The sequence below is a fragment of the Colius striatus genome, chromosome 20, assembly GCF_028858725.1.
Source record: "Colius striatus isolate bColStr4 chromosome 20, bColStr4.1.hap1, whole genome shotgun sequence".
Lineage (NCBI taxonomy): Eukaryota > Metazoa > Chordata > Aves > Coliiformes > Coliidae > Colius > Colius striatus.
The window spans coordinates 5,858,237-5,884,328 of NC_084778.1; the positions used below are offsets into that span (position 1 = coordinate 5,858,237).

Genomic DNA, 26,092 nt, shown 5'->3' on the forward strand with positions numbered 1-26,092 from the left:
GCTAACTCATAATCTAAGGCAAATTTTTAAAGTTTAGTAACTCCCTTCCCAGAAGTTACATGTTTAACGTTACTACTATATGGAAGAAAGATTATGAAAGGCAAGGGTCTGAAAAAAACATGGCAGTGATAATTGTTGGTGCCTGAAAAACTGCACAGAAGTGACTGAGGAGAAAATTTTCAATGTAAGTCAAAATGAAGGCTGAAATACAGCTGAGCTGATATTCCTCTGGAACTCCAGGACCTGATTCACACAGTTCAATGATTAAGTATGAAAAAATCCCCCATTGTTTCGAAACTTTGCCATGATATTTAGTAACAAATAAAGAAAGTAAACAATTTATATTAACTTTGAATAATTTGCATAGGCATTCCTGACATGTAAGCAAGACCTAAACAAATACACACGCTTGACAAATATTGGAATTAACACTCTGTGGTTTTGTTCATAGATGGGCTAATTATACAATAAATACCTAGACCTAAGACAAATCTTTATTCGTTCAAAGATTATAAATTGTCATCTTTCAGCAGCACAGAAGTGTTGGAACAAAGAAACACTACTGCTCAATTGTAGTGCTCGCACTTATGGTTTTAATTTGTGAACAATAAATCATTAGTTTTACTTAGTTCTCCATAATTCTTGAACCAAAAGGTTTTAATCTTCTCATTTATACAAATAAGCTTTAGACTATTCTATTTAATTGAGAGCTATATATGAAATTCCCAATGTGTTGTTCTCCAAGGGTTGTATGTTTATCCAAATTAAGAGCAAATAAAGGCATTTGCAGACTATAAAGACTATTTCTTCTGTGCTGCCTGCCAAATACATGCCTGCTGACACCTAGAGAGCTTTCCTTTATTTCAACTGAAAATATAACTTGAAATAAGACTCTAAAATCCAGTAGAAACAGAACTTTTTTATTATTATTAAACTATTCTTAATTAATTCATTAACTCTGAAGTCTCTCCTGCGTGCATGTGCAGTCTTTAGTCACGTTCGTGGCAAACAGGTATGCAGAATAAAAATTATATATCCCTTGGTTTCATACAAATCACACACTAACATCTGATTTTGATGTTTTTTCTGTGGTTTCTAAGTTACATCTACAATGATCATAGGTGGTTTAGAGATCTGAGGTAATCATATGCTTGTCAACAAGCTGCAGGAGTACTTCTCTTAAAACTAAGCGCCACGATTTGAATGATTTACTTTATGCTACTTCTGGAACTACTGGCGCATTAGTTACGTCATGTCACCCACGACAAGTAGAATGTGACACTTCTGGTTTAGGTCTATGTACAGTCACATCCAATTCCACAGGTTCACCTTTTTTCCATCTTATAGATGTGATCTCACTTCCATCAGAGGTTGGTGTCGCTATCTCACAGGCAGATTTGCCATGTAGCTGAAGCCCAACAACTGCTTAGCAAGTTTTACTGCATGCATCTTCCTAAATCTTCTCTCACAGCACAAAGCTCTGTGCCTGCTGGTTCTACCTCTGCTCAAGCTGGACAATAAAGTGAAGATCAGACTTTCATTTTAGATAAAATGCTTACAGTCGTGTTTAAAATAAACTGTTTGTAGTTTGGTGATACACTCTATGTATTTTTACTTGTGGCTATATGTTACTGAACAAAGTTCTGTTTTCAATGCATTTTTCAGCTTGTAAACTTCTGCAGCAGCATGCCATGCAAATTAAAATATCCTCTTTTACCCAAAACTTCTCTCCACTCATTTTTTTCCCATTAGGAATGAGATTCTTGTATGCATTAACATAAAATTAAGGTGAAGAAATCATGTAAACCAGGAGTTTCACCAGGCTAACAGCTATTTCACACCACCAATTGACTTCTAGATTTATTCATTCATATTCATATATTGACCACAGTTTATTAGGTGCTTTATAGACCATCCATTCTCTGTATCAGCACTTTAATCTCAAATTAATAGGTAGGTCTGTAATCAGGATATGAATTCCCCTTAGATTTATCCAGCTTTGATGACTGTGTTACTTGCTCCTTACTTTACACTGGTCTGATAGTCAAGGGCTTGGCTTTTTTTTCCCCCCCTAAAAGTTGCTGATTAGGTGTTCAGGATTTACCACTACTCCTGGTTGCATTGTGAGACTGGTGTATGTTCACTGTGCTTAACTCCAGCTCCCATTTAGAAAGTTCCCATAGGAAACCAGTCAAGTACAATGAACATTTAAAGCTGGGTAGAGCTAGAACCTGATATTACTCACAATACAGAGCAGCTCGGGGCTGTTTAACACTTTAAGTGCTCAGACTGTGAGCAGACTGACGGTTCTGTACCAAAGGATAACATATATATTCTTTCCCGAGTTAAGAATAATTTCAACTGCACAAACCTATGGTGAAATCCATCTGATGGCCATCTTTAAAGAATTATGGAAGAGGTAACTATTTCTATAATTCACTGACTTCAAAAGTATGTTTGACATTATTGTCGGGAAAATTATGTTAACCATGGATTACTGTTACAATCAAAGTATGTAGTGAGAAGTCAAGAGGCTTAGTAGTAAATTTTCAAAGCGGTGCGTGGGGATTTACCCGTTTGACTCCCATTAACGTCAATAGGAGTCGCGCGGCTAAATCCCTGTACACCGCTTTGAAAACTGACCCCTTCGTGTTGATGGACCCCTCTCTAAGAAGTTCCAGATGACCATGTAAGAATAGTAAAGAACTATTTCAGCATGTGCCCTTGTTCATTATTGTTGTTTGTACGCATCTGAAAGTATTTTAATTCCTATACGCAGTGCTGTTTCCAGCACTTAGTTTACAAAATATGAATTAAGATGGGCAAAGACTCAGTAATCTGATGAAGCTGTGCACATGCCCAGGTGCGTACATGCATCAAAAAATTCACATACATTGCCAGCATCCAAAGCACCCAACAGAGTTAATTTTTATCCACCTCATCTATATTATTTCGCAAACATCAATTATGGATGAAGAATGTATCGTGATTTACTCCATTTACTCCATCACTGCTCACATGCAGCGATGCAGCTCTTTCATTAACTGACATTTGCCCTACTCCTATTTACCCCAATCAGTCCTATGCACAGTAAGAAATTAAATTTGCTTCCCTTTACCACTCAGTCCTGCTTCCTGAAAGGAGCAAGAAACGCAGGTTACAGTTTCAGGGAAACAGTTTTCCCTTAAAAAAATACCATGAACTACAATTCCATTAGAAACATGTTTTCTGGAACAGGAAGGTGATCCAGATTAGCTTGCAATCTGTTATGCCTTCAAGTGTAAGAAGCAAACTTGAAAATTCCATTTTCTGTGACTACTGCCAGAAAACCCCAAATACATGTAACAGTTCTAGATGAGAAATGCATGCTTGGAATCAGTTTCACTGGAAATTTTTTAAGAGTAGTCATAAAAAATATGTATAAAGATATCTTTTTATAAATTCTATTTAATGAAGAGCTGCTGTAATTTTAAACACATTAAAAAAATTCCAAATACAAAATATTTTTTAAATCACCAAAACTCTTCTACAACATATTTTAATCTGTGTTGCTTATAGTTACATGTTCATACACACACACACAAATATTTTCATGTAATATTTGAAGAGAATACTCCAGTCAAGATAAACACTTAATTTTCTAAAATTATTACACTCATTTTTCAGTATAAAAACACCCTCAACATTTCAAGGAATTATAAACTTTTCCCCAAAGATCTGGATGTTTACAGGACATCTGCACGACTCCACTGAAAACACTGATGCAGAGACCCAGGAAGTTCTTGTAAAAGAAGTGTGTTGTATTCTTTTATTATATGGCAATAACAAAGTAGAATTTCATGAAAATTATTTACTAGCCAGAGGTAATTTCAAGTAGAAATAATAATAATGGCAAACTGAGACTCTAGAAAATGTATTTTTCAAATCCCATCTGCATAATAAAGTTAAACATATGTACCCCAGCAACTATGTGAAATCTCAGCTGTGTGCTGGCTGCACACAAACAACAGAACACAGGTTCCCATCTTTAAGTAGATTTTGCTAACAACTAACAAAGGGTTAACTGCAATACTCTTGCTGAGAGCAGGGGGAAAATCTGGTAGAATCATCGAAAAGTAACACAACTTGTGATTGGGGACTCAGTCTACCAAAAGGCCGGTTTCACATGTGCGCAGTGACAGAGCAGCCTCCTAGCTCTGCCATGCCCATCTGTCACCCTGACTGCTCACGAGCAGTGTGTACTTCCTTGCACTTTTAAGTCTCTAACACTTAAATTGACAGAGTTTTGTGGAAAGGCCCTCATCTGTGGTGCACAGATACACCTCCAAAGCCAGTAGTTTAGGCAACATTCATATGATGGCAGTTGAAAATTTTAACCCACACAACACTGCCTGTTCCAACTCCTCTCCAGGCTCCACAGAACAGCAGCTCATATAAACTCAAGTGGGCTTCACCCACTTCAGGGTAAGGTCAGAGAGCTTTGTTTAGATAGACTTCATCAGCGGATTATGTTACACTGGCCAGCTTTGCTCTGAAGTGTTACCAATGCTGCTGCAGAACCAGTAAAACCCAACAGAGACACCGTAATGGGCAGCTGAGAGCACTAACTGCTGAGATTACTCCAAGAGTACTCGCATCTGACTGTTGCCATGCAGAGATGTCACAGGAACAGGGCAAAAAGGCTTTGAACACCTCGTAACTACACGACAGCGTAATTGTACTTACAGAATGGGTCTGGTTTTGATCAGTTTTATTATTTGAAATCGAGCGCCGTTGTGATAGACATTGAACATACACACAGCAAGACACTGCTCTTGCCTCACAGAACACACTACATACACACTATGGTTATGTATATAGTAGGGAATGTACCAAAACATATTTTCTTTGCCATTAGTGAAAGAGAAGGAATATGCTATTAAATACTCTCACAAAAAGAAAAAAGAAAGACTGCAGGAAGAAAAAGAGAACCAGGAGGCTGAGAAGTGGTAGAAAACTAAATATAATTATCACTCCCAGTTCCTGGGCCTGTTATTAGACCACCATCATGCTCTGCTGTACACAGAAGAAAGCTTGCAGATCAGAATGACCAGATTCCTCACTGTGTCTGCTCGCTGTAACTCGCACGGCAGCCGTTTGGCTATGGCTACACACATCATAGCTTGTTTTTCATAGTATCTGTCTTCATAGCACATTTCATGCAGTTATTTAATACACTCCCCACTCCTACTCTCGGTCTTGCTTCCCACTGCACAATGTTCCCTAGCTCTAAGCGTGGAATTTTTATTTCCACCAATGGAATGTATGAAAGGAATATAAAATAGGCCATAAAGAACTGCAATGTTGCTTAGAGACAAAAGTCCTGCTCTGGGTGCATAGTTTTCATTAGAGGGAGCAGGAAGTGCAAACATGATGTCAGAGTTACAGAGATTATCTGTATAAATTGTGTTATCATTTAGCCCAAACAAACAGTGAGGAAGGGCTAACCCACTCCCTTTGAAGACAATGAATAGTTACCAAGTTTGACTTCTAATGAAAGCCATTTTCAGTGAAAAGCAAGATACGAACAACAGTTAGTTCAGAAATGAAAATCTGTTGTAACAGCCAAAAGTCAAAGGCAGCTATAAATACAGACCTTAATCTTTTCAAGAATCCCATAACAAAGTCTATAAAACTGATTATATCTTCAGGCCGAACTCAAAATGCAAATGCTTACCCAGAAATAAGTAACAGCCTTGCAAGTACTATCAGTACAGGAACAAAGAACAAGAAGACAGAGTACTGGTTTGAATCTTAACATCATGGAATATGAATTACATTGCATTTAAGATAAACAATTAATGAGACAGCAGAAGCCTCAGCTACATGTTCATTTTTTTTGAGAGAGAAACAATTTCCAGAAGCGGTCAGAGTGGGATAAAGAAACACTGCATCATTCCTTTTAACACAACAGAAATGCTCTTTGATTATTTAAAAGCCAATTGCAAAGATTTGTCTTCAAAACCTCCTATTGGAGGTTTAATAGCAAAGAGGTGCAAGTACACTTACCAGCAACACTACAGTAAAGTAGAGACTTTTGTTTGAACAAAATCTATATTTATACGATTACATTTCCTATGGTTGAGGGCAGCTGTAATTAATGGATTTCCCTCCTTCCCCTAATGCAGTCATTTGTCAATTTAAACACAGAATGTTCAATCAATTTTGATGTATTTAGTAAGCAATTTGTCAAAAAGAGTACTGCATACCAGTTAATATATTAATTCTTGTCATTGGCCTGCTTCTGACAACTGCAGGTCCTCTCCATAAACTTGGTTCTGATGAGCCAAAACCCTTGCCTGGAATGTGAAGATGTCCTTTCCAGAGCCAGAGGAGGGAAATTATAGCTCATTTTATCCAATAGTTTTTTTTGGGCAGTTTTTGGTCTGATTTCAAGCTTTTTCCATTAATGTGTTACCTGTCCACATTTCAGGTATTTCAAGTACAGTCGATTTCTCCAGGGCAATGAAAAAAAGAATTCAAAGAGGAGGGGTAAGGAAGAAAGGAAGTAAGAAGTGTGAAATGAGGATGTAAGACTTTCTGCTGTTAGGTAAAGTTACCTGTTTTCATGGCCATTCCATTATGGACTGTGCATATGAAACATGCAAAAACGCAAGACACAGAAGTCAGAAAAAGGAAATAGAGGTTAAGTCAATCAAGTGTGCAAGACTTCAGGTCATTGTAATAGATAGAAAAGCATTCATTAGGAAAAAAACCTGAAGACAAAGAGAAAACAGTCATGGATATGGAAAGTGCATGCCTCTTAAGAACTTGCCTCAGGAGTTTATACTATGAGCAGCATCTTAATTCCTAAGTACTAAACAGCAGGAAGCAAGTTGTATTTAAAGAATAAGTAATGACAAAACTTGGCAATTCTCTGATGAGAGCTGAGTACTTTATATTGCAAGTTCTTGTGGACACTAGAAACCCTCCTAGGTATGCACACAGTGCCTCGCACAACTGTTCTCCCACTGTCAGGTCTGCTGTAACAACCTACTTGTACCAGATGATGGTATTTATGCTACTGGAAAAACATCTACGAAGAATAAAATGTGACTTACATTTCCTCCCTCTGTTGGATTAAATTTAAGAGTTGCTCAGAACACAGGCAAATAAAGAGGGAATACTAGAGACATAAATAAAGAAAAATATTATGTATTAAATTTGAGATGGGTATGAGAGAAACATCCAGCACCCAACAGGCAGCACTGAAGACCTGGGGACTGTAATACATCTGGGTCTTTGCAGGATGAACAAGTTTTCTGACATCTGCTCTATCAGAAGGCAGGGAGGTTCTCTGCACTGTTTTTTTTCACTCTGACCAACTGCAAAAAGTCTGAAACAGTTAGAAGCAGGATAATGACGCTTCCTGCAGGCCACCAGGTTGTGGAATTTAACATGTAAGTTCACTCTCAAGCCATGAACTTACAGAAAGATCCAAATCTCTTGCTGCCCACATTCTCACCTCTCCGCACCAGCTACAGCCGCGATAAAGCACTCAGGTAGATACAAACTGCATAGTCTGATCCAGGTTTCTGCAGCAGATGTCACAGATGACCTCAAAGCAACGAAACAGCTGTGCTAATCCACTTACAAATACCCTTGGGATAATGGCCTTGGACACTTGTTGTGCAAAATATTTCTTTAAACAATGGTTCCTTGTTGCTTCCTTAGTTGTGAATATAATGTGGAGATTCTTTAACAGTATTAAAAGCTGAACTGTGTGTAAATAACTACCTGCAGTATTTTTAGACTATTCTCTTTTTATCATGAAAACTCACTGGCTTACTTTACACTTTTTGGCGATGAAAGAAGACTTTGGTCCTGTGTTTTGGCATCAAACTGCATATTTATGAAAACCTGCACAGTACAGCTCTCCAACCAGACCGCCAGACGTTTCATTGTTCTGTCCGTCTGCTGACAGAGGTACTCTGTGCTAAAAAGCACACTGAGTATTTTTCAATGACCCAGGGGGCAAAGGTCACTTATTATAAATGGATAATGAGACCTAATGCAATGTTCTGAGTGTGGACAAAGAAAGGGTCTATCCATACCCCCTTGTGACTTGGTCATTCAGGCTTTTATTTCCCCTGCACACTTAATGGAGCCAAACAATTGGCAGAAATGCTATACAGAAACTGAGAGAAACTGCTGTATTCTACCTCTGATAGACAGATACAAATAGTGACCCTGAAACGGCGCCAGAATTCCTCTTACCACTAACGTGGCAGACAGATGTAACATTCAACCTAAAGCCCTATTTAGCCATTTGCTGGCAATTAAAATTACTGACGGAAGCGATAGCGCATCAAACCACAGGCTTCAGCTAATGTCAACCCATTACATTACTGCAGGTAAGCAGAGCCTGGCAACTTCAGTTCAGCATGTGATTTAATAAGGGGAAAGCTAACAGGTGTCTTGGACTCTTTTGTGTGAATCCTGGGTTGACTTCATTTTTTCAGAAACTTCGTTGCATAGCTTCAGATAAAATAATTCCAGAAGACAAATAAACCTTCAAAGATCAGATATAAACAAACTTCTCTGTTAACTTTTACTATGTTCTCTACTCCTTTTTCTCTTTAAGGCTTATTATTCTATTTTTCTTTACATTCCACACCCATCTTGATGAGTTCCTATTCTGTCAATTCAAACCTGATCTTAAATTCTTCACTGTAACTCAAATAATACAAATTCATTATTTTGTTGGAATTTAGCTACCACTCATTCTTCTTCCTTCAAAAAGTTTCTCACATAAAACCATTTGAAAAGTATTTGAGTTGTTAATGAAATACATAGAGTGCAAGGACTCACAAACATGCTTGTGAATTAAATCCAATTTCAGAGACTGTTTTAAGAATACTCAGTGTTTGTGTTTGATAGTCTGGTTACATAATTCTGCAAAGCAATAGCCTTGACAGCTCTAAAGAACAACAAATGCACACAGCAATGGACAGCATCCTTTTATCCTAATGATTTGTCTTACGAAGATATTTTAACTGTTACCAGGCTAAGAGGATATATATTACGGGAAAAAATGCTAGAAAAGGGTCTTAACTCCATCTCCTTGGTGGCAGGAAACAGGTTATGTTCTGCCTTGCAAACATGTCTAGCTAAACATGACTTACTGAAATGTTACAGTTCTTGTGAATGAGACTGGGTTTTGCCTCCTTGTCATAAAAGTTATTCAATGCCATCATCAGCAACAGCTGCATAGGCAATGGATAAAAATACAAATATCAAAATGGATTATTGGCAACATAAGCAGACTATGTGGCAGCAGTTACCTTAAAGTAGAGCATGAAATTAGACCTATGCTCTATAGTTACCAGCATCTATTAAAGGCTTTGATATAAACTACAAATATATTTCTTTACTTGATTGTACTCAATGCTTCAAAATATTTATATGGAAATTTAAGTATATGCTTGCACACCTCATTTTAGACATACTCATTTGAGAACAGTGATCTGTATTTATACAGTAAAATATTATACAACCAAAATACATCCTTGAATGATTTTTATCTCAAAGCAGAACTCACATACCTATAAGAGAAAGTAAAATAAGGCAGGAATGTACCAAAACATTCCAGCCTAAAGGCACATCTAACACACTGCTGTGTGCTATTACTTACTTTTTCATATTCTTTTCTAATTTTTGCATTTTCTTCCTTTTTCTATGCAGCATGGAAAAAGTAAGATCCTGTCCTTGTAGGTTTCCACAACATTTTGAATTCTAAGCCCATGCAGCAGATGGACAGGTAGAAGCAACAGCTCTAATCTGGCGCCAATGTCGCTTTTACCAGTCACATTCAGACATCCTGCCTTTTGGCCCAGATGTCCACTTTCTGCATTTTAAAATGCTTGTGTCACATAACATGCTGGCATTAGCTGCACTGACAACTGTGTAGAGGGTCTAGTTTCCTCATGAGTACTTTACATATGCCAAGAGTTGTTCCCTTGTGAAACTTTGACTGTTATATTACTTTGATCTTAACTACACTCTAGATACAAAGACTTGCTACTCACTGTTAACATTCTTCTATTTTTTGAGTTGTCATAATAAAAATTAACAGAAATGCTCATTTTTCTATTAAAAAAATAAAATACATGTGGTTTTATAAATATTTAATATCTATGTAGACACACACACACACTATATATCTATAGATATGTAGATGTTTGTGAATATGTAATGCTATGCATATTGGCTCCCTGCAAACGACATGGCTGGATAAGATACAGGACAAGGCAGGTGGGCAGCCATCCCTGGAAGCGATGCCAAGGCTCCCAAGGGAAGCAGCTGTCTGAGACTCTGGCTGGATGTAGCCCAGCAATCAGGAGTTCCAGGGGAGAGAGAAAATGCAGATGCACTCACTTGTCACCAAGTATTGAATTCACAAGAGGAAATGGCTAAAAGCATGAGAAGAAATGAAGTGAAGAAACCCCAAAGACTTCAGGGGATCTAGTGGGTCACAGTTGCAAGGCCTGCCAAGCACTCACATTTTGGCTGTATGATAAGCCTCACAACTTCGACTCATATCAAGAAGAAACTATATTCACTACTCTACCATTACTAATACAGTTAGTTACATGCAGCTCTATGCGCTGAAATAAATGCAGGCTAAAAAAAAACAACTCAGAAAGTCACACTCAGCTTAAAATGTGCACATAAGACAAAACAAAAAGTTGTCAGCTACTTACAGCCAGCAAGAAGATACTGGTAGTATTGTACGGCATCTGCAGCCAGGAGCAGTGGATGGTTTGCATTAAATGGTGGTTGGAGTTCATTCCACTGAGGAGTTCTGAGGTAAAACACAAGACTATTAATATTTAAGCTAACACAGAGAATGTAAATCAGTGTTTCTGTCATCACACGTAATTATCTATACAAGCTCACAAAATGTTTGTAATTATTTAAATTAGCTTGTTCAAACACTGCCACACACCACAGGCAGTTGAGTAGCAGGGCCAAATTGCACAGATTGTGAGGGAAAGACAATACTTGTTTGTTGACTGCAGCATGGATTGCAACAAAAGTATGAAGACAGTTTAGCTTAAGTTGGTAAATACATTTAGGGCCATTGTATGTCATGCTGACATTACATAAACACACAGCAGAAGCTGGAGAACTTTTTTGTTCTGTTAACTAGCATTGCTTTGCTATTGTAACATCACTGAGCCTTTACAAACTGTGAAAATAAAGCTGTGTAAAGTTATGGGCTATTGATCCAATTAGAATTTTCAATTCCATTACAACCTACTCATTTCAACAATAATGGTCTAGAAGCCTGTGTTGTAATTTTAATTAGGGTGGCCCATTCCTAAATAGCTTGGTAAATCAGGTATTGATCAATCTAGCCCAGCCAGAAGCAGCACTAAGGAATATAGGAGACAAGAAAAATCGATAGAAAAATATTTTAAAACGTCAAAAGCACTGACAACATTTTCTCATCAATTTTTGTTTACTTTCTTCCACATGTCAGGAATAATTTCTTCAACTGTCTTAAGAAATGCTACCTTCAGCTACTCATAGGATAACTTGGCTAATTCTTTGCAATGCCTCATCATGGAAACCTCACTCCTGTCTCATGGCAGAATTCTGTACTTTAACACTATTAAAATAATTGTTTCTAATCCTTATTTAAAAAGCTAAATTGCAATCTGATCATTTAAAATCACCAGTTGATAAGTATCTCTATTGATTCGTTAACATGTTCATATAGCTCTGTGCCTACATAAGTATTAAAATGGTTGGCTTTCTCCCCTTCAGATGTGTATGTACTAACAAAACTACATGAAATGACAGGCTTGAGTGTGCTTTCCAGAGTCCTCTCTTTCAATTGAAAACTTCAGAAGTCTTTAACATAAAAACAGAAGTGAAAATTATGATGCAGTCCATTCACACCTTCCAAAGAAAAAGACCAAACAAGCCACAACTATTTTCTGGACAAAAATAAGAAGAAAAAGGAGTAAGCTACCTAACCAAAGTCCAGCTGGCTCTTGGGCATGTCATCATTTCCAAAGGTGTGTCATCACTAATCTTCGGAGCAGTGCTGAGCGGACGTGGTTCCAGTACGTGCTCCACCAGGCTGCCATAACAACTGATAATATACAAGGACTCCACTACAAACTGTTTTGATTGATCTGTTTGCAAGAAGAAAGAAAATCTTACTGCAATAGCACAACAGAAAGAGAAAAAAAACCTGTTTACATAAATAGTAGACTCCTTATTCTTTTAAATCTCTGGCCTGTATATGCTTGCAGTCAAAAATTAAAAGAAGTGAAAGAGCTGGAGAGACAAAGTTGTACAAAGCATACAATTTTCCCTTTGTTTAATAAAAAAATAATATCTCATGTAAGAGAAGGCAGAACAGAGTTTCTTGACAAGGTGTGTTCAGGTAATTGTACATTGCCAAAGATATGTCTGTACATTTGCCACAGCTTTCTCAGTGACACTTCACACAGTATCTTTAGATTCAACTATCAAAGTTTTATTTCTGTCATTGTATCATAATAAAATAGCAATGATTTCACTAATTAAAGCCTCTTGTAACTTGTCCCATTTACCAAAACCAGCCCAACCATGGTCCCAAAAATCTCCATTGTCACTGAGTTTAAAAAAGAAAATCCACAGATAAGCACCATCTGCTCAGAAGTTATCATCAGATGAGAAAACAAACAAGAAAACTTAAATTTAAATGCACGTCCTGTTTTTGTAACATACCAACCTTTTTCTCTTTTCAGACCAGGGTTGTTTGCAAACCATGACCTTGATGATCCGAAGACTGCAGCGACACAAAACTCTCCTCCCACAGACTTACTGGGAGAAATCTGTGGAGCTGGTTTGGATTTGCTTAAAGAAAAAACAAAACAAAATCATGAAAGTTAATTCTAAAAAATTAAGACATCCCTTGTTTAACAACCACTCTATCATATTAACTCAGATGTGGGGAATATGTGCAGTTCCCATAAGATTTTAGTAGGATTTACAGATGCCTAGTGTTTCTCCATAATAGGTCACAAATTCCCCTTGATCATTGAACTCATTAACTTGAAGAAGAGCACTGGCTCATAATGGAGAATTAGTTACACTGTTTCAAAGACCCCATATTGAATATTTTTATAGAAACCACTTCAAAGTGAATTTAAACATTTGTAATTGTAAATCCCTTGGGAATGAAAATACAGATTCTGGGTCTGTCATCCCAGGTTGAAATTTTCTTCCCTATTCAAAATAAATTCACAAATAATGCTAATACTGACTGCTGATCAGTTCTACCTCAACACTGTCCTGAGACCACTGAACCACTAGGACACATCTGATAGGCCTAAAAGGGGAAGGGAGGACAACATGCAGAGGATGTAGGAATTGGAAACAATGCTCATGAGCTAGGTGTTAAAACTAATTCCATCACGTAAAGAGAGATTTCAGTGTTCCTCATAACAGGAATGTAACTTTCTGTTTTGTATAGACTCAGAACTATGTTCACATTTCCTTTACTCCTTAAACCAGGATTTCACCCTTTCCTTCAGAGAAAAGCTGTTTGACAAGTTCACACGGGATTCCTCCTTCTCCTGATCCCCTTTATTTCAGTCTTTTTAATTGGATTATTTTATATTTCTCTCTCTATTTCACTTCTCCCTTCTATTGCCACCTCTCCTTAATTCCCCTTTTTATTCTATTAATTTTTTGTTCAACATTCTATCAGCCTGTGATTACACCATCACATGATTTTGTTCAGTTTTAAGCAGTCATCACCAATTTTGAGAAGCATGTGTGTGCATATATGTATGTGCAAACAAATTATTGCCAGTATTACGATGGAATTAAGCAGCAGAAATATATTTGACAGTGGCAGTAGAAAGCAATGCAAACATAATGCATGATTACAATGGCACTTCATTCATATTGCCCTTTTTTTGGTTAAAGACAAATTGCTTGTATACAAGTGAAGTGGTTCAACAAAATGAACCAAAAGCGATATTAAAGCAAGAACAGATTATGGATCAACATTAACGTAAAAATAACATATGAAAAGTAAGTTAAACAAAATGATTCTACAAGCTGGGCATCTCTATAAACTCCTGCATCTGGCTGCAGAGACCCCATCTGTCCAAAGACCTGTGTCTTGGTCTGTTACAGCTCAATCCTTATCACAAAAATAAATGGCAAAACTTGAACAGATCTCAAATATTTAATTTCCTTCCAACGACAACCTGTGGTGACATGTGGGAAACAGAGTATATGGTTAAAAACATATAGCCTCCATCATTACTGTCATGCAACTTGAAATACTTCAAATTGCCTTCAACTTGAACTCATCTAAAGCAGCAAATACTTCTTGTGCAGCATACTGGAATCAAGGTCATTTATGAAAATGGGAGAACAGACTAATTTTTTTCACTCACACTGTATTTTCAGACAGGTTTCTGAAAGGGATTTACAGAAAGTGTAACTGAGCTACCCAACACCTTGGGCAGTATTACTTTGCCACTTTTACAGATGGACTCACTAAAGGTAAGGTATTTGCCATAAATCATACACCTGGCAACCAAAACCACCTTTCACGAGGAACTCCATCACACTGAACCTAGTCAGTGGAAAGATTCAGACATACTTTCACAGACTTAGTTCAGTCCTGAAGCTCTTGTACATGCAGGAGAAGCTAGAATGTCCCAAAAGAGCAATTGCAATTTATATTCAGCAACTCTGGTATTGAACCACCACAAAGCATTTAATAACCAACTGTTAAAACTACAGCTACAGATTACTGAGTCAGAAATCTGCATTCCAAAAAGTTCCTGACTATAAATATATCACCTTGCTAGTGGTGGCACTTCACAGTCTGTACAGAAATATTTAAATTGATATCAATATACTAAGAATTTATTAGATGCTCAAAAAACCTCAGATTTCTTTCACTTTGAAACACTCATCTGTAACAGAAACAGTATTTTTGACCAGTTCTGTAACAAACTATGTATCAGTAACTATTTTTAGCTCTCCCCTTCCAAATATTCATACACCAGTATTCCTTCAGAAATGAAAATATAAATGTATACCCTATTAGAGTCTTGTTACTTACTGATCTATACTTCAACCAATAAATTATTGCTTTTAATATAGAACAAGATTGTTCAGGACAGTGTTACCTATCAATCAATGCAACACAAACTATGAGTACAGACACGATTTAGCCATATTCACTTCTGCGTATAAGCTCTTGAAAAAAGAGTCTTTCTACAATATCTTAATGTTCTTAATACTCTGAATTTTTACTCAACACAGTCTGAGGTTATTAAAATAATTTAAAATGGAAAAAAAAATGGGAGTAAATCCTACAAACTGGAGTAAACTTGTGTAGAGACATAATTGACTTCAGTCTCTTCAAGCCTTTAAGCTGAAGGGAATCTGGTACTCAAACACATTTTTGCAGGGTTCTCCACACTCTTAGCCCCAAGACTCATGCTCAAACAAACAGAGTTACAAACAATCCTAGAGGAAATGGTCTAAGCTACGTTCGTGTCTTTAAGATGCACATCTTTCAAGGCATGTATTTAAGTGTTGGTTTCAGTGTCAAAACATTTTGCCTTCAAGAATGATGTTTTGTAGACAGAAAGCACAGACCTTGTAAAACATGATTACTCATGTGGCTAAACTTATTCCTGCAGAGAAATATAGAAAAACAAACAAACAAAAAGACTGCTGCATCATATTGGTTTAGATGTATTTCTGAAAAAAATGGTAAGATTTCAACAAGTCTATTCTGAAAACTATTGTAACTAAGGAGTCTTTCATTTTACCACCATTTCACTTGATCTCTGAGTTTTCATCAATACATTCCAACTCAAATTTCTTTCTTTCAATAAACTTTAAAAGCCTCATTATTTTCAGTAACAGTAATGACATAAGAAAAATATATTTTCTTGTCATTGTGATAGTTTAACAACTTGAAAACTATAAATCCTCATTATTATGTAGATGCAAACACCCTCTCAGCTTTATAAATGATAACAAAACAATAATGTTGAAGGTAGTGGTGAATGACTTGTTTCTGCTATGAACTCCTGCTCTTTACTTGCTCTTAGACTGTCAGCACTTCATAAATTATTCCAAGAACTGAAATTAAGGTACATTTGATCTCACTTTTAAAAACAGTGAATTTAAAAGAATCTTCACAAAATATTAACTTTCAAAAGACTGTACCAGAAGTTTACTGAAAATGGTTGTGGTGCAGGAAGAAGTGCAGATCGTTGGGAATCAACACTAAAAACAAGAAAGTGAAGCTAATGGGACTAAAACATTCACCCTTATAACTTCAGTCTTCCATATCAGAAACAGCAGCACTGTATGTAAGACAGGAGGATAAAAGGGCAGTGTACTTCTTCCTGTCTGCGTTTACCCAACTATGTAGCTACAGCAAGAATTCAGTGAGACATAGCAGTACTTTTATCCCATTTATCTGTGGAGAAACCTACAGCAGGAATACAACAGTAATGAAAAATCTGCCAATTATATAGTTCTTGTTCTGCTATAAATTTATTAAGAGCTGTGTCTCAACTGAAAACCATCTTCTTGTTCTATCAGTTACCAACAGCTGACATTCACCTCACCAAAAGTCAATGACAAAGCCACCTACTAAGTCAAAGTAATTCCAAATTCCAGCTAAATACCACAATATTTGGGGAAATTTGTGTTGTTGTCAGTAATTAACTTTTCTAACATAATTTTGGAGGATTATCTTCATTTTAAATGGAGAAAAATTGAGATGAAGATGTACAGATGAGTACAGTGTCCAATGAAAAATATACACAAATATATGCTTTCTCAAGGTAAAAGCTTTATCTAGACTAAATAAGCAGCAATGAAGTATCAGAGAAAAATACTGCACGAAATTTGCAATTACACTTAAAATTATTGAAACAGCATATGTCTCAAAACACATAAGTTCCAACTAATTTATCATTGTGCCTAATGAAAATAAGAAAAGAAAGACATGTTTCCAGTTCTCAAATAATGAATAAAGCAAGAAAAAGCAAGAAAAGAAATGGTAGGCTCCTCCATTTGCCAGGCAGTAAACTGTCAAAACTCCATTCATTTTGTTTACATAATTTTAGGTCTCATTAAGACCTTAATGGGAACAATATGATTTCTTCCTCCACCCAAAGTGTGTTTTTTATCCTAATTTCTCTGCAGGCTAGTAAAGACCATATTTTTGAGCTAGCACTGGCATTAAACAAACCACAAAAGAGTCTTGGGAAAGACAGCCAACAATTTTTGAGTCTATTTCATATATTTCCCTCTTTAATCTAGGTCTTTTAATCTTGCCTCAATCTAAAATAATTTCTGGTTGACAAGTATCTCTGCTGCTTCATGCAGGGGGTGACCAACATATCCATTTGTTAAGACAATCCACTTTCATAAGTCTTCTTCCAGAACCTTTTCAGTTCTTATATCATCATCAGACAAAATACTTAGGTGCATCGTAAACTACACTTACAAATGGTTCTTAGGAAGATGACTTCAGTAACCAGATACTCTCTAGGAATAAGGTAATGTCATCTTTTTTCTTTTAGTGTTCTGTTTACTGCCTTTGCTTTTCCTGTCTTTGATATGGCTCCCATATCCCTCATCAACTGTTCTCTGCCATTCTCTTATGAAGTCAGTATCCTAACAAAGCTCTTGATAAGCTCTTTCTGCTGAAGATAGCATTTTGTCAGAGACAAAAGGGAGTGATATAAGTGGAACAAACTTCTAGTAGTAAAAACAAGGTTGACATACAAATATTCTAACAGATAACTAATACATAGCTAATGAGTATCTTCAGCTAAAAAAACAACAGACCCTCCCCCCTCTCTGAAAGTTTCTAAATATTTTAAGAAAATTTCTTCAAGAAATATGTTTAAACTTCTTCCATTCTTGTCACCTAAAACTTTAACTATCTAATTGTCATCTCATGATAAGAAGGTGACTGGAAGTTACATAGCACTGCATGAAAACTGAAGCAAGCTCCAACCCAGGGAAACTTGTTAAAACTTGTTTTTTTTCTTCTGTCTGTATTTTCACAACATGTTGCAACTTTACATATTAAATCAAAAGCCCCTTATTATTTCAAATATCCTGATTTTAATGGAACTATGGTGGGGTTTTTTTCTTCAAGAGTGATAAGCTTTTTCTATTTCAGTGCCTATTTTACTTGCTTCATCCCTCTTAGTGCAGTACTTTACTGTCAGCTGCTAATGTGGCTTATTTTTGAGAGCTCATCATTGATGTTTTCTGTCTGTAAGCAACTTAGTGCTACAATAATAAAGGAAGCTATATAGAAAAAGAAAAGAGGCTTGGTTTGGAAAGATATTGCAATCATTTCTGCCTGGGAAATAACTTACTTTTTCAACTTCTCTGCTACTTAACAATAAAATGCCCTCTCAAAAACAAAAAAGTGAACGCATTTCTTTGACAGTGCTTGATGGTGAACATGCATCCATAGAGTAACAGTGAAATTATGCCGTGCTTCCATCTATGGATCAGCCATGCAAGTAAAGAAATTTTATAAAAAATTAATCCAAAATTAAAAAATCTAAGCACAAAGTTATTTTCAGCAAGGACAGCAAATGAATTATAGGCATGCTGGGTTTGAACTGGGAACTCACCATGGAGCTTTTATGGAAAAACATCCTGCTCCAAACAGGTAAGGTCTTCACGTAAAGGGGAAAAATGCACAGAAATTAGGTGAAAACTCAATTACCAACAAGTACACTGTATATCATGCTATTAAGATTTATGCAGAAGGTAAACAAAACAACTTTTTATAACCATTCATGATGCCCTGAAAGAGATGTAAACCTCTAATGTAACCAGCATGCTGACACTCACAAACAAAACTGCTCACTGAACAGTCCTACTAACAATGCAATCACCTTGGAAGCAGGAGCTCATCATGCACAACTGCTGTGACAAACTTAATGCATCAGTGCAGGCAGGCTTTAATGTTGTCATTCAAGTTAGACACAGCTTAGGGCTCCTTCCTGAAACCTCCTGACAAATCTGAGGCAAAAGCAGTCAAGAGCCTTAAACAGACATTACAGTCAATAGAAAAAGTAAATTAGCATCAAAAGCAACAATGTGGGTGTTTTCTGTGGAACACTGAAGGTCTGAGTGGGACAGTTTCACAAATCTACTGAAAAGGGCCAAGTCCTAAGTAAAAACAATGGCAGGTGCCAGCACAACCTTTTAGAGAAAATGACTCAGCTCTTTTTCTAGGATAGAAACACACCATTAAATTCAAATTCTTTTGCAACTGTATGACACAGCAATCTTATTTCCCTCACTTAACAGCTTGCATGGAATGCAGGGAAGAGAATCTTAACTTACTTCAAATGTATTTGATATTAAAAATCTCCTGATGTAGAGTTACCTACACCATGATTTTAATTCTTCCCCCACAAGTGTTTTGCACAATGTACACTTTTTAAACTGGTATGACTCCAATACTTCTACTGCATCTTTAATTAGTATCTCCTTTCTTCTTTACATCACCCTTGAAAAAGCCATTACCATCCTAACAATTGCATAAAATCCAAAAATGAGGATCAGGAAGTAAATTCGCAGCTACTCACATGCTCAAGGCTTCTTTGATTCTCATTTGGGATGTAACATCATCCACAAAATTACCAAATAATTGATTATGTAAAGGCCAATGTGGCATTTTACTTTTTATAGTCTGACTCAGCAATAACTTCTGGCTAGTTGAAACAAGTGAAATATTTTCAAGGCAATGAGCTAACAGAAAAGGTCTATCATAGAAAGATGTATAAAGCACTCAGCCATATGCCTACACAATTAAAAGAAGACCGGCCTGATAAAAAAGCATTCTGTGAACTAGATTTGACACGAGCACAACATTAATGAAGACATCATGTTTAAAAACCATTTAGGTGAAGGCACAAACCTAAGACATATATTCTTCCACATGTAAAAATGTAAAAACCCAATAAAGAACAGAATATTGAAAAAAACCTCCAAACTTCTGTTTTTTAATTAACCATATTGAGACCTTTTGAACCCTGTATAACAGACTAGACTTTAATGTTTGTGATTAAATAAATGTTTGGTTAACATTTCAAGGGAGACAACTCATTTTATAGCATGAGCTGTCTTTCTAGACATACTGTATCATTTTACTATATCATCAATAGTGATAAAATACCATTAAATTGTATGAACTGTATGAATTGTACAATCTATACAATCAACACAGTCAATCCCTGAGTCAAAGACTGTTCAAATGGCTCAACAGATTAGCTCAACACTATTCCACTGTTTAAATATTTAATGGAAAGCTCAATCTTCTGCATAACCCATGGCCAATATAATTTAAAATCTACACGTATCCAGTGTAAATTTGAAGAGTAGTTAGAGAATAGTTGAATCTTACTGGAAGCTTAGAATTTCTAAACTATAATCCTGGGAGTTTTTTTCCTCTCTGCCTCAATGTCTCTGTCTGCAAAAAGCAGGTAAATGACATTTAACTGAGCTCATTAGAACATTTTAGAAGATAGCAGGCATTTTTTTTAATGTTGACCTGATTATACTTACAAATTAACACAAATTCTCTCTATTTTAATGACACATTGACCCAGATGGATATATGCTTCAATGGAAGGTTTTGTTTGTTTGTTTTTAACATGGATACAAAATATTGTACCGTGAAGAAATTGTAATTACACTTCCAAAGACTACAGCAGAGTCTTAAGGAAAAACCTGTGAGAGAAACAACTTAGTACTTCTTTTCTGTTCACGAAACATAATTTCTTTTAAGAAGACTATTTTTTCCCTATGATATCTATATAAGCAATTGTTTTTCACCATTTCCTTCTCATAACGTGTATAGTATGTTAACTGAGAGAGAGAGAATGTACAAATTACAGGATAACCCAACCTTGAAAAGACAGCACCAGATGGTTACACTCGGTGACAGTAACAGAGCAATGCCAGGGCAAAAAACTCACTGAGGTTCCCCATTCTCATAGCTAGTGAGAGATTCCAAAGGAAAATGATGGAATAAAGATGATTTACAATTCAAAGCTCTTTTCTTAATTTCTTATCTTTTAGCAAATTGAAAACTGAAATATTCTTTGATTTTGTGTTATCATCTTTAATTTAAGATTAAGATTAAATCTATTTAAGATTTAATAAGTTGTGCAATACCTACACTTACTCTAACCCTCATCACCGTGTGTCGCCAGAGTGAGAATGCTTTCATAAATGGTAACATTTGAACAAAGTTCAGTGCAAATAACTGTATTTCATATCAATTCCAAATCGTTATAGTAGTTTCTTTATTACTAATATACATAATAAAAGGTAAAGGTGAATTAAAATGCGTTGGGAGAAATAGGCCAGAAAGAGAATATCTGGCTTCAGCACGCAGAAAATCTGATCTTATGCACTCAGTTTTTTAGTTTGACTTTATTTTTCTTGACTTTTAAAATTGCTTTTTTCTACTTTAGTGTATCATGACATCATGACTTTGCACTCCTCATTTTTGTTTGCTTCGTAGTAGAACCTGGGATAAATTAAGCTCTCTAGGTCAACATAAAATAAATGGATACCAGTGAATTACAGTATATAAGACCAGTGAGAAACACTAAAATGATAAAAATGCATCACACACTTTACCTACTTTTCCCCCTCCTTACTGAGGGTGGTGGAATGAGAGATGGAATGAAAAATGGATAAAGTTTCATTTTAAAAACACACTATCTAAATCTTTTGGATGGAAAATAAGTAAGGTTTGCTCCTATTCCTATAAGATACACTGGATGTCTCTGTTTTGACAAGACCCAACTAATGCTGGTTACATCCTGGTGTTTCACTAAAGCTATAATGGATTTGAGAATGAAGTATGATACAAATATAATGACTGTATCCCTTGAGAAAGTTAAAACAAATGCTGCTGTCAGAAAAAGCAACTTTTATAATATTTTTTCTTTTGGGGCAGTTATTGTGTCTTTTCTTTCTCTGCTTCCTATTACAGCTCATCTGTGTCCCCGCATTCTTACATACTGGAAACTAACTACAACTCCCTCCACAAACAAAAGGAACGCTTCTAAAACTATTGCAAAACGCAAAGCTGTCTTCTAACATGCTCAAATTCACTGCCTTTTATAGACAAGATGGATCATATAGTTCTTCCCCTTTCAAATCTATAAGGTCTTTGTAAATGAGCAATGAATTAACCCATTCACCAGACTTGAGAAAGAAGTCAGCATTACTATTAAAATGAGAGAGGAAAACTAAGGCATAGATATACAGAGACTTATTAAATCTAACTCTTTGCCTGTCTAACATCCCCCTAATCTTTAAAACATAGATGCTTCCTTACTCATTAGTGTTAGAGCCCCTTTGGGAAAGCCTATCTGCTCCTCAGAATGTGCTGACAGTAGAAACTGCAGGAAAGCGAGTCAATGGGATTAAAAAATATAGGGACCAAAATGAAGGGCCTCATGAAGGTGTGTAAATTACAATGAGAGACTTGAAAAAGCAAGGGATGAAACAGTGATCAGGGAACAAGGAAACGATAGTGATGCCAAGAAGGGAGGTAATGCTCTGAGACACTTAGTGCTGAGAATGTAAATCGTATTCAAAATAAGAGGGTTTAACGACTGATTAGAAAATGTTCCAAAATCTACAAGCTGGCCTGAACGAAAAAAAGCATCTGAACAGCACAATACTGACACAACTCCAGATCCTGGCCTTTCATTCCCACAGGGTTGCAGTGAACGCTTCTAAAAAATTTACTGCCATTCCACCTGTCAAGTAAAATGACATGCTTTGCAGTTCTGCTTGAGACAGATGATATTAAGAGCACTGATCAGTCCTTTCAGTACCTGAAAAATATTTTGCTCTCCTGGATACCAGCAGGAAAAACAAAAAAATAACTTGACTTTTTGGTTAATAAAACTTGCAAAATTTAATTAAGATGTCTAGGATTAAAACAGCTTTTCAAGATGTTAAAAGCAAATAAATGGAACAAACCCAGAACTGTTTATTATACAGTATTATTTTAGTCTTGCTTCTTACTTTTAGAAATATACTGCAACAGATTAAAAATTCAATTCTTTGAAAGTAGCAACAGCAGAACAGAAATCTGCTTTGAGGGCCACTGAACAGCAACTGTAAAATCCAACTGATAGCGAGTTCATCTCTGTTTCTGATCACTGCACAATCACAAGGTTAAGCAGCTGCTCCCAAAGAAGAGCCTTGTTTCCTTGGAGCAGTGCTTAAAGGTGCTGGCCATGTAGGTGTAAATACATCTGTCTTTTGCCATTTGCCGTAATACATGCCTCCTACACTTCTCAGAGTGAGGCAGATGGTCCCTGTCCTGTCTAAATATTACACTGTACAGACTTACATTGCTATGTGTTTCTAGAAATATGAGGGCAGATGTTAAATATGTTAAACACACGCTTTGCCCCCTGGAGGTTTAAGTTAAGGCTGCTGTCTCAATTTGGTCATTTTAGGCATGCCAGGCTTCTTGGATCCTAGGCATTCCTCTTAAATCCCTGCTTTATAAATACAGCTTTTCATGTTAATTTTGTGTACTTTCATCAAATATTTTGGATGCAGAACAAATGAAGGAAGCTCTTGGCTTAGCATTACACATCTACATGGGCTTCACTGAAAATTATGATACTCATTCATGAAAACTCTATTTACACAGCAGGGTATTTCTCATGACTGTTGTTTTCCCCCCCCACCCTACATAAGCCTTGCTGAATATTTTAATTAGCTTTGAAAATGGCACAAAGTAATCGGACTGAGACAGTTTGTGAGCAGTAAAATTTATATAAGGAAAACTCTGAACGTGCTCTGAATATGTTTAAGATATTCAAGAATAAAGCATTAAGCAAAATATTACAGTTATATTTGCAATAGTTGTAGAAAAGAGTGCTATGGTGATACCAGCAAAAAAGAAACAACCTTTGCAAAGGCCACTCCATTAATTACTACTGCAAACCAAGTGCTTTTTTTTCAGATCATCATCCCCACCATTGCTCTACCACTGTACCTTCCCCCAACACACCCTCAGGTGGCTTTTTATTTTCTTTTTATGTCTTGTACCACCTAGTTCTGAGTGGCTATCTCATTTCTAGGAATGTACCAAGAGAGCCCAGAATTACATTTATGTTCTCCTCTGACTGTACTCTTCAAGTCTTCTTTTTGATATTTTCCCTCTCTGAGGAACTGTAAGTTCCCGCTTATCTCCATGCACATCAAGCACTTACTGATCCCATTTCCCTTCCTGTCCTCAGCCAAGATATCACCTTTCTGCACTTTCAAAATTCACCTGATTGCCAGAGCAATCTTTTCCCCCTGCCTGTGTTTAAATTGTAAAGAGAAAGCTAAAAAAACCCCCAAAAAACATAAAAAACTGAAACCAAAATGTGTGTGTGCAAGAAGTTAAGCCACAACGTTACCCTCATTCTGTTTCTTTACTGTTTCAGAAATTGCATTTACAATTATCTATGAAGTTCAGGAACTTCTCTAAGGACAGCCTCTGTGCTTAGGGCAATTGTATGTTCGTAGCTCAAGATCTGGCTCAATGAGTCTAATAAAATCCCTGTTCACAGCAGCAAGAGCAGGACTGGATTGTTAGGTAGACATGTATATAGATACACATGCACATATGTGAATTCATATGTAAGCTTCAGAACATCATCATGCATACTTAGAGCATTACATAAAACAGTAACAGATTTTACAGGATGTTTTGAACATTCAAACACAGACTAGGGGAATTACTCAGGGGGAGAGGGAATATCCGTGAGCTCTCGCCTGAAAAATAATTCCTGGTTCATGAAACACAAGGTAAAATTCACCTCACTATCAAGGTTTTGAGTAAGAAATCACTGAAGCAAGCAAAACAGTGCCAGCACTCATGTGGGGAAATATGATGAACCTGTAAGACTCTCAATTATTTTGTCCAGTTACATGCTACACATGATCTATTTTTCTTTAAAACTTATCTGTAAATTAAGGAATCAATCAGACTTCTAACTATAATTTTTCAGGGATTTGAACAAGCAAAAAGTGAGAGAGGAAAAAAATAAAATAAGCTCTCACTAGCTTTATGTATTGATTGCAAAATATGAAGATTTGAAATTTAGCAAGAGAAAAATATCAACTGTTGAACTGTACCAATTACTTAAAATTGAGACAGTTTTTGAAGTTCACAAAATCTTCTCAGTTGTTTTAAAATATATATATTTAGTAGAGCTTTTCACAACAAATATTTTCAAGTGCCTTATCATGGCACAGAGAGAAGTACCAAAGTGCAGCTGGCTCCAGAACGAAAGCCCACACGTGAATTTCAGAGTACAGAACAGTCACTTCAGAGGAAAAATAAGGTCAAGAAAACAGCAGGATTAAGTTTTGTCTTTCTGCTCAACCTGGCTTACTGTCTTTCCATTTCTGCTTGAAAAGTTTGGAAATCAAAATAAACAAAGTTAAAAAAAAAAAAGAAGAAAGGAAAAAAAGAGTTGATTGAACACAGCTCTGCTTATGTTTCATACCAGTTCCTGGTGTGAAACTTCTCCTGATCTCAGCATACAGTATTTCCCATATGGCAGACTGCAAGAAAATGACCCACCCAAATGAACACTCCTGAATTTTGAGAGATTCATTTTCAGGGTTTGTTTACTTATCTGATGCTGGTTTTCTTTTCTTGTCTTCTCTCTCCCACCCCCCACCCCCACCCCCCTTCTGTTGCCATTAAATTACATACTGAAATTAAACCAAGGAAGAACAGAAAAATATCACTACTAAGACAAATTATAAACAACAAGGCTCAATGTTAAGAAAGGTTTGGGTAGAAATACTTACCCTGTGCGTTTGGTGATGGTCCCTAATGTCATTGGCTGTTTGATTTGAGCAAGAGGCAACACCACAGTCAGACTCGGAAGAGGCAGGAGTCGAGGGTTCCCAGGATTATTGTTTGTGAAGTTATTGTAAGTGTCTTGGCTATTCAATTTACCTTGATGGGACAGAG

General features: G+C 36.4%; 1 protein-coding gene across 10 annotated transcripts in view; it reads right to left on the reverse strand.

Annotated features, from left to right (window-relative positions):
- Nucleotides 1-26,092, reverse strand: part of BCAS3 (BCAS3 microtubule associated cell migration factor) — a 344,925-nt gene that overhangs the window by 194,368 nt on the left and 124,465 nt on the right. For 7 of the 10 annotated variants that reach the window (XM_062012154.1, XM_062012153.1, XM_062012151.1 and 4 more), the window contains 5 exons: nt 25,927-26,077; nt 18,693-18,737; nt 12,770-12,894; nt 12,020-12,185; nt 10,743-10,843 (listed from right to left, as the gene is read on the reverse strand). In XM_062012154.1, coding sequence (XP_061868138.1) covers nt 10,743-10,843; nt 12,020-12,185; nt 12,770-12,894; nt 18,693-18,737; nt 25,927-26,077 — 588 coding nt within the window. The remainder of the gene's footprint in view (nt 1-10,742; nt 10,844-12,019; nt 12,186-12,769; nt 12,895-18,692; nt 18,738-25,926; nt 26,078-26,092) is intronic. The other 3 variants (XM_062012155.1, XM_062012152.1, XM_062012159.1) reach the window with 1 other exon arrangement.